This window comes from Penaeus chinensis, chromosome 6 (genome assembly GCF_019202785.1).
Source record: "Penaeus chinensis breed Huanghai No. 1 chromosome 6, ASM1920278v2, whole genome shotgun sequence".
Taxonomy (NCBI): Eukaryota; Metazoa; Arthropoda; class Malacostraca; order Decapoda; family Penaeidae; genus Penaeus; species Penaeus chinensis.
Window position 1 is genome coordinate 6,291,228 of NC_061824.1, and position 10,000 is coordinate 6,301,227.

Consider the following 10,000-nt stretch of genomic DNA (forward strand, 5'->3'; position numbering starts at 1 on the left):
CTTCTTTTCTTTTATTCTGCCTCATTTTGAGTGTTGTTCTGTGCGATTATCTGCTGCAGAGTCACGCTTACGACTGCTTGATCGTTCTTTTAATTCCATTAAATTCCTCCTATCTGACTTAGATTTGTATATTGGGCATCGTAGGGATATTGGGCTCTTTCAGTCTTATACAAGATTGTAATTCACATCCACTCTTTAAGTTTTTACTTGTTTTTTATCAACCTGGAAGAGTTACTAGAAGTTCTCTGACCCTCAATTCAATGATATTTGATGCAAGTTGATCGACTACTTCTCAGTTCTCTAGATGCTTTTTTGCTATCTGTAGGCTTTGGAATAAATTGCCTTCAGAGGTTGTAACTTCGACTCGTGATAAGTTTAAAAGCTAATATATACTTACCACGTAAATAGGCGATGATTTTCTTTTCTTTCTTTCTTTCTTATCTGTATTTTCACCTGCACTCATATCATAGGTGGCATAATCCTCGATCTTTTTTTTTTAGTGCAGCTCATTTGTATGGCTCACCATGATACTACTACTACTACAAGTCCCACCGGAATAGCCCCGCCGTCCCTGGCCCTGTCCGGAGTGCAAGCGACCGCTCTTGTAAACAAACTCGGTCGAAACTTCGGCTCCGGACTCCGTAAGATGAGCAGCATTTGTCTGAATGAGATATTTGCGTGTTTTCTCCTGTCAGTGTTATACGTAGGAAGCTTGTATATTTGGAATGCTACTCAGGGAAGGTAAGAAGTAGTTTGAGTTGTTTATTTTGGTGTGTTTCTTCTGGTGACCATCTTTTTTTTTCATCATTTACGTTTGTGATTTTTTTTTTTTTTTTTTAAGTATGTTATAGGTGTCGTTTCTATTAATTACTTTTATGGTTGTTAATCTTGCTTTTACAAAGATAGTGATTTTGTTTACGTCAGATAAACTTTATAACAGCATCTTTACGTATATTAACGAAAATAATGCTGACAGATCAAATACTTGTTCCATATTGTCGGCAAATTTGGTGATAGAAGACAGTGTACAAAATTTCTGTAAAAACAGTTGATTGTGATTGCAGTTTTGGCAAATATCACATGGAATTGTCAGATCATTTAGATATAAAGCATTTTAGTTCTGTGGTATAACTTTTGTAAATTGAGATTAATTTTAATTTAGGTAATAGCATAGCCTCACTATCCAATAGGGTTAGTGGGTCTATGGATTTTTTTTTTTTTGGGGGGGGGGGAGGAAGGAATGTGAATAGATATAAGTCAAGTGACATGCTTTTGGCTGCTACCGGATGTGGATTTTTTTTTTTTTTTTTTTTTTTTTTTTTTTTTTTTTTTTTAATAATATATACAAAAGGTCTTTCATGGGACATACTAAGATACAGAAAATTAATGAAACTTCTTATAAGGAAACTGCAATTACATTACTGTGTAAATTAATCATGGAGGCGAAGGATTATGACACAAATAGATATTAAGAAAGAGTTCCAGAAGTTACTCCATTGGCCTTCATTCTTCATTATAGGCTAGCAAATCTCTACCATGCTTATTAAAGTACGAAAGACTTATCAAGTGATTTACCATCAAATAACCTGAGATCAATTCAGCCTGAATATATGTGGTGGAGCTTTGTTGGCCTTTGTCAGCCCATGCCGTCACTTTATGCAATTCCATTTAGGATAATTACCATCATATGTCCTTTAGTAAAACTCAGCTGTGTAGTGTAATGTGTGCATAACAAGTGTCTTGAGAGAGAGAGAGAGAGTGAGAATGGGAATGCGAATGTGAAAGCAAATTCAAATGTGAATGTGAATGTGAATGTGAATGTGAATGTGAATATGAATAAGTGATGAGAATGAGTATGAGTTTGAGAGTTAGAATGAGAGAGAGAGAAAATGTGTGTGTGTGTGTGTTTGTGTGTGTTTGTGTGTGTGTGTGTGTGTGTGTGTGTGTGTGTGTGTGTGTGTGTGTGTGTGTGTGTGTGTGTGTGTGTGTGTGTGTGTGTGTGTGTGTGTGTGTGTGTGTGTGTGTGTGTGTGTGTGTGTGTGTGTGTGCGTATGTGTGTGCGTATGTGCGTGTTTGTGTTTGTTTGTGTTTCTCTTTGTGTGTGTTTCTGTGAGTGCAGGCAATTTGATTGAGAAGCAGGGTGGATGGAGCAGATAATAAATAGAATTGCAACCATGTAACTTTTAGTATTTTTCCTTTTAAACATGGTAAATATTGTCTCTAGTACCTTTCAAATGATATTCAAAACCCACCGTTTTAACCTAAATAACGGTGATCAATATACAAGCTAACAATTATTGTTTGGCTTTTGTGATTATGCTAAAGTTGCCAGTTATATCAGTTCTAATTGCTCTGTATTTTAAGAAAAAAAACACCACATATTTCAAGCAATAATATTGGCATTTATCTAAACATTGTAAAGTTTCCAAACTTTTTAACATACTTTTAGTGGCTGATATTAGTAATAAGTGAAAATATCACGAGCCAATCACAGGCCTCGTCACAAGAACATTCTATTCACAGAATACTTGATACTGTGCATGTATTGTCAGAAAAAAAGCAGCCCTCACACCAGTTGGGGAGCTGCACATACTGCACATGCCTTCCCGAATGGCATCAGGTTAATTTATATATACTTTATCGCACATGTCTAGAAGACTGTGTATACTTTACTCTTCTTTTTTTTCCCACAGAGACCATCCAACCACAATCAAGAAGCGCTGCATCAGTGTCTTTTTTATGACCATTGTGTCCCCTTTTTTCATAATATGGTTTGGAAACAAAAATATAGAAGAAAAGGTGAGTTTGATCTGAATTTTATAAAGATAATTTATGGAGTGCATCTGTGATATTGTGTGGTTAGTTGATTCTTCTTTTATATATATATATATATATATATATATATATATATATATATATATATATATATATATATATATATATAATGTGTGTGTGTTGTAAATAAAGCAGCAAGGAAAATTAAGTGCCTTAACTTGTGATATGTATTTTTATTTTATTTGTTATCTTCCATACTTGATGGATTCTTCTTCCAATAGAAATTGTATTAAAAAATGTACTTTTCCTTTCTGTTTCAGGCAAGTCTGTGGTCACAGATGGGTTTACGGTGGGAGGGTCTCATACCTGCCTTAATTCTTCCAATGATTCTTACCTTTGTACTGTTCTTGGGCCCCATAGTTCAGGCCCATTTCGCTGTGCCAGTCTCTGCTAGCCTCCGAATGTATTTTGGTAAGTCTCTTATGTTTGGTTATGGTACTCATGCTCTGGGACAGGGAGGAGCCATGGCCATTCTGTATTGATTTCTTCATTTGATATTGATGACTCTATAATTAATCAAATTATGCTGGATAGTATCCATACATGTTATGGTGAGGGTGGGCCCAGAAGTTGAATGGCACCTGTGCATTCCCATGACAATGAATGCAGGTCTCTGTTCTGCGTGTTATAAAGCCTTGGACCACTTCTCCAAGACCACTACTTTTTGAGCAAAAGCCTTCCAGAGTCAACCCTTCTCTTGTCTTTTGATGCCTTTATTGAAAAACAATAATTGGCTTATCCAGAATCAGAGACAAAGGGTAGAAAAAACACTATTTCCATATTTCTCATGTAGGTGACCTTGATAATAACTTTGACACAATGGCTCCATTTATTTTCTGGTACCATTTAATTAAGCAAGTAGTATTACATGTAATTTGATAGGTGTGACAATGCTGTCTGCCCATTATTTCTCCCAAATCTTATATATTGCTATGCAGTTAATCTCTGTTAAGCCTTAGTAAGATAGAAATAGATTTTTAAAAATATATTTGAAGTAATAATTTGTTGATATATATTTTTAAGCTGTACCAAAAGAATATTTTTAGTTCATCTACAAAAAAAAAGAGATGTTTAGGTTCTTAAGATTCTGGCAGTATTAGTTGAGTCTTGATTGAATTTTAAGCAGATTCTCCATCTAAGACATCTTGTTTCTTGCTGTAGCAGTTAACCTGAACTGGAAGGGTGACTTGTAGCCACTGCACATGTGCATGATGCTGACTTGTTAACCATGCCATACCCACTGTAATAGAAGTTAATTTATTGTCTTTACACTTAGATGGCTTTACAAGTGCTTAGCCACCAAGGCGTCAGTTATTAGTTCTACCTATCTCACCTGTTTACCCTTTTCCTTGATTTTTGGAAAGTTTCTTTTCTATTATTTCAATGTCTTTAATGTTACCAAGAGTTTAATAAAACTTTGATAATCGTGATATCAATAAGAATGATAACAATATCGATATCAATGGTATTAGAAAGAAAAACACATTTTCCCACAATTTCAAGGAATGGGGAAATCAGGAATGGTCACAAGGGCCTACTGCTAGACTCCTTGCTGGCTGAACACATGTGGACCCATCTGTATGTAACAAAATTCACAAAAAACTATTGGGGACAGTACATAAATCCTCAGTGATTGGAATAACAGTGGCAAGTTTTATGTATATATGATGTTTCTTTTCTTTGTGTTGATTGGTATTACTAAAAAAAGAAAAAAAAATTAGATTTGCCACGTTATGGGAACCTTAGTCATTTCTTCCTTAGCCTATGATACTACCAACACGGAATGAACAAAAAGACATTACAGACATTCTACATTCATTTTACAGAGCCATTGTACTGGTACAACACTGTACAGAATCCAATATGGTGGCGCAATCAAGTGGTGGCTCCGTTTTCTGAAGAGTTCACCTTCCGTGCCTGCATGTTGCCAATACTGCTGCAGTGCGTGTCTCCAGGAAAAGCCGTTTTTATAGCTCCACTCTTCTTTGGAGTTGGTGTGTATATTCTTCTGTGTCATTGATTACATGATTAATTAATCAGAAAAGAAGATGCGAGTGAAAGATTAAACTGGTGTTGATAATGAGGATATATATGATAAAGGTAATAGTCATCATGAATATAAAGCTGCAGAATCTGTATTTTGAGGATATTTTTTAAAATTTACATGTACTTATATTGTCAAGAATTATTATTTTTTTTTTTTTTTTACCTAACAAACAAAAAAAATTATCCATATAATGTTAACTATTAAGTCATGTCTTTTTTTGGTATTTGATATATTCCATTTTTTCACATCCATTTTATAATTTCCTAGGCCATGTAAATGTAGCACCTGTGAGTTTTTATAACAAAGCTATTTATGAGCCAGAATAGTGGGTATGCTATGTTTAGTCTTAGAGTATTTGCTTTATTTTGCCAAATGTTTCCAGCACATCTTCATCATGCTGTTGATCGCCTGCGTTTGGGAATTGATCTTCCATCTGTCATATTACTGTCATGTAAGTTGTCCCCTTTTCATACTTATTAAAATGGATTTTATTTTATTTTTATTTTTTTTAATTTTTTATTGTTGTTGTTGTTGTTGTGGTTGTTGTTGTTGTTGTTGTAAAGCAAGAAATACCATTATTTGGTATTGGGATCATTATATGTGCATGTTGTTAAAATCCCTTACACTATAGCTTTATCAGTGTGAATTAGAAAATATTTGTTTTTTATTCAGTTAGATTGCTAAACGAATTAGTCCTATTACTGTGAACTTAAATTGCAATAGACTTTTTGTATAGAATGGTGACTGGGGGGGAAATATTTCTATCATTTGTAAAACATTCATTATAACTTTAGTACGCGGATTTGGACTTTGTGGTAAGATATTTCAGACAGTCCAGTTTTTTAGATGATTGTGTAAGGCAGTCAAATAGTAATAAAGAAAAGCATTAAATTGGTTGTAGATTGTTTTCCAGTCAATTAATTTGTTCAAATATAAGCTACTCGTCGCAAAATAGAAATTTAAATTGGAACATAAATTATTGTCTACAAATGGCCTAAAACAGCTTCTGGCAGTTTTTCCATTGTATCAACCCATGGTGACTTGTAACATGATATTACATCATTTTCAATAATAATGGATGATGGATTAAGTCTTATCATGTTACAAGACTATGATCCAGTTGCCAGGATAAGGTCTTGTTGCATGCATTTGCCCAGATGTAGAGCTGCACACACTTATAAAAACCCATTTGTCAGCCAACTTTACTAAAAGAAAATTGCTGTCATCATTGAGTTAATCTTTGAGTGATGAACTGTAAGATATACAACAAAATAAGTGTTTGTGAATTGTAATGGTGAAAATCTTTCCACAGGTTTCCAGTTCCTGTATACTTCAGTATTTGGCTTTTATTCTGCATTTTTGTTCATTAGAACTGGTAAGTACCACTTATAGTCTTTACATTTCCCTTTAGGCTTTTCAGATAAGAAAATATAACTGCTTTTTAAATTTACAAAACAGGTTGTATAGAGAAAAGTATTAATTCACCAATGTATTTTGAATTAAAAATGTTATATGGATAAGATTAAGATTATTATATTGTTTATTATTTCATCTTATTGTTTACTCTTATTGTTTTTCCCATTTTTTCTTCAGGCCATTTCCTGCCCCTATTTGCAGTCCATGCCTTCTGCAACCATATGGGGCTGCCAGAAATGAAGGAGATGCTAAGCAAACCTACCCCTGTAAGAAACAAGTTAATGGCTTTCCATGTCGTGGGTCTGGTTGCCTGGTATTTCCTGCTCTATCCCCTGACTGAACCTTCATTCTACAGCAACACTCTCTATGTCTTATGAAGTTAAAAGATGCAGCTTAAGTTAATGATAGGAGCACTTTAGGTCTAATGCTCAACTAGTTAGAATGTTGTGAGATCTTTTAGACCATAATGATAGTTGTTGCTGCTGATTTTTGGGGTTGTCAAACAAGAGCATAATTTCTCACTAATCAAGAATAGTTTATATCTGTGTTGTGCTACTAATGTTAGGACTGTAAGACATAATGATCTGAAACACAGATTGGTTAAATAGTGTAATTTTGATGATAGGAGGTGATGGATGAAGATACATAATCTATACTCTTATATGAAATGATCTGAAAAAAGAAAACCTTTTTTCTCTTAACCAGATAGATGATGCACATTTAATGATCATTTAGAAGCAGTTGTTCACACATTTAGGGTGAAATAATTGTTGTTTATTTATGCCTGAAGGCATAAACATATATATTGTTTTGATGTACGTGTGCATGGGTGTTTGTGTTTATATATGTATGCTTGTTTGTACTTCTGTCATATATTTTACATTATATTTGGTGTCCTTCTTTCACTATTTGTAAATTATGAATATCTCTTCCGTTAAGAATATTAATTACAGATTCTGAGCAAACACTTTGATGGGTCCTTGGATCATAAAACATTGTGATAACATGCATGAGTTTTCTCTCTGTTAGAAACTAGGTCCCATATATTGGTCAATTTTAACTTCATTTGGTGTATCTGTGAATGTGGTATTATGTATCAATATTAATGATTTTTCTCTTGTTTTGCATAAAATGTATTAACTTTTGCTCTTTCAGTTTGAATGTGGGCAGTGTATTAACAAAAATGTTATTAGATTTAGGCTCTGAATTTTTACATCTCTCTTAACTTCTTGAACATTTGATAGTGTGATGCTTGTTCATAAATCACCTTCAATTTTCCAGTACTCATGCACACATACATGTACAAATGCATTTGCTTATTTTGCACACAATCACCATGTACACAAATTTATTTTTTGTTCAGTATAAATGAGCCTTATTTAGTAACAGTGTCACTTTTAATGAATAAACAAGTCTTATATAAAGAACTCTAATTAGAAACAGTTGAAAATTTGGAATGGATACGTATTTCAGAATTATTTCATCTGTTATGAATTAATTACTTCCTATGCAAAGTAATGAATTAAACTCTTTGGTTTATTGCATATATAAGCTACATTTATTTGCTAAATTTCAAATTGTTCATTTTGGATTTTTTTTATGATTTGTCTGTTTTTATGTGAAGTGGATTACAAAGTATTAAGCTTTATATATTACTGAAAAATGGCACTGTTATTTATATAAGAGCTCATATCTAAAGTGGTTACAGTAAGCATAGAGTTGATAAACTTTACTATGCTTACAGTGGAGAAAATTTGCAAGAGTAAATTTTGGATTCTGTTTTAGTATAGAAGTTTTAGTCTGGTGAACAAATGTCTGAGAATCATGATAAAGATGGAGTCATTGGCTTAGAATACCTTCATCTTGGTACTGTTATGGTTGGAATATGTTCTAAAGATGATTTAGATATGAGGATAAGTACAGGGAATTCATGGAAATGTTTCAGGAGAACAAAAACTTCAGGATGACAGTAGTACTTAGGAATTCAGGGTAATGCTGTGTATTTCTTGAGGGTAGGTTGAACTATTGCAGTTAGATACCTAAAAAATAGGAAGGACAAAAGTGACAGTTGAAATTGTGGTTTGTTTAGAAACATATGGTTTATGTTTTTGCTTCTAGTGTTCCAGTGTGTTTACTTTTGTGCCAAAGCCACAGCTTTGATTGTTTTCCTGGGGATAACTTGAAAAGTAAAAAGCTGTAATACTGAACAGTGAAATGACAGTAAGTAATAATAATAATATGACCATTCCTAACCAATAAACAGAGAGGAAATCCTGAGCCTTGCAGTATGATTTGAATGAATTTGAGTATTTTCACTGTAGAAATTGTGAAAGAAAGTGGCCCTCTTTATTGAAAATTATTCATAATGAAAATCTCGGAAATATAAATTTATTTTTTTCAATATGATTTTATACTGAATATACCTTTGTTCTTCAAAAAATATATTACTATAAATTTTAAATAGTGTAATAGCAATTAGCTATAAAACACATTTCTGCCTCGTATCTGCATCTTAATAATATTTAGTTGTAGAATTCAGCTCTGCCTCTTAACTCCTTGACAGTGAAGTGTCACTGTCTTGGATTTTCCCTCTGTGTTAAGATGTAATTCATATGAGATAAAAATAAGAACTAAATTTTTGAAAATATGGCCTTATTTATTTTCAGAAGCAAATCTGAGTGTAAAAAGTACAAAATGCTGGCAAATGGAATCATATTTCAGTAAACTAAGGACGATAATATAATCTTGAAGCTCAAGTAATTAAAATTCAAAACTGCATCAATACTATAGGAACATCTTTCTGTTGGTGCAGTCTATATGCATTATAGTTTTTTATGTAGACAATATGGCCATATGTTATTTAGCTTACTTGTGCCACTTCCTTTTTGCATGTTCATAATATTTTACTTGTACCTAAATTCTACATTATATTTTTTTTCTATTTACATTACTGTCATATCTTTTACTTTTTCCAAGAAAACTGATATACAATACAGGTATCCTGTATAATGCCCCATAGTTATTTCAAGATCTTCAGAGCTAGAATAAAGTAAGAATAGGTAGTAAAATCTATTGCTAAAGCAGATGCCAACATAATGTGAAGATGGTGAGATAATTTCTAGAAGTGCAATATGTTTTTTTTTTTTTTTATCATTTTTAGCATATTCATTTTGCATACATCTATTCTTGCTGGAATATTTGACCATTATTTGCATTTTGCTGAGCACCTCATTGCATTTATTTTACTGCAACATCCCACAGGATATTAGTGTAGTCATCAGTGAGGGATGACTTTATTTATTACAGTCATGGAAAGTGAGTGTCAATATGTTTGTGAAAGATTAGCAAGAGACTGTAATAGATGCTTTTCCTCATGTTTCAAGGACTGAACATGTTCTAAACTGAAGTAGAGAACTGTAGGTAATTGTGCCTTTTTTGATTAATTGTATTTGTAATACAGTGATTTTTAGTGCATTTAAGCAGCAAGCCTTTGTGGGAATTCTTATAGCAGCCAGTTCATTTATAATATGAGCTGATCAGCAGTGTGCCAGAAGTTACACATACTTTCAAAAACTCGTGAAGTAGTTGCTTTGAAAGCACTGTGCCTTCTTTCCCCAGATGGTGGTCTAACTTCCCAGTATTAAAATGAAGTCCTATATTATCAGTCAGCTCTCATGTCTTTCTGTTATGACCATTCATTAG

At 33.1% G+C, this 10,000-nt stretch overlaps 1 protein-coding gene across 1 annotated transcript in view; it reads left to right on the forward strand.

The window, feature by feature from the left end:
- Positions 1–585: 585 nt before the first annotated feature.
- LOC125026446 (CAAX prenyl protease 2-like) overlaps positions 586–10,000 on the forward strand; it is an 11,061-nt gene continuing 1,646 nt past the window's right edge. The window contains exons 1-7 of the mRNA XM_047614900.1: positions 586–741; positions 2,694–2,799; positions 3,096–3,246; positions 4,662–4,829; positions 5,265–5,333; positions 6,195–6,257; positions 6,476–10,000. The exon at positions 6,476–10,000 is cut by the window's right edge and continues 1,646 nt beyond it. Coding sequence (XP_047470856.1) covers positions 647–741; positions 2,694–2,799; positions 3,096–3,246; positions 4,662–4,829; positions 5,265–5,333; positions 6,195–6,257; positions 6,476–6,675 — 852 coding nt within the window. The 5' untranslated portion in view covers positions 586–646 and the 3' untranslated portion in view covers positions 6,676–10,000. The remainder of the gene's footprint in view (positions 742–2,693; positions 2,800–3,095; positions 3,247–4,661; positions 4,830–5,264; positions 5,334–6,194; positions 6,258–6,475) is intronic.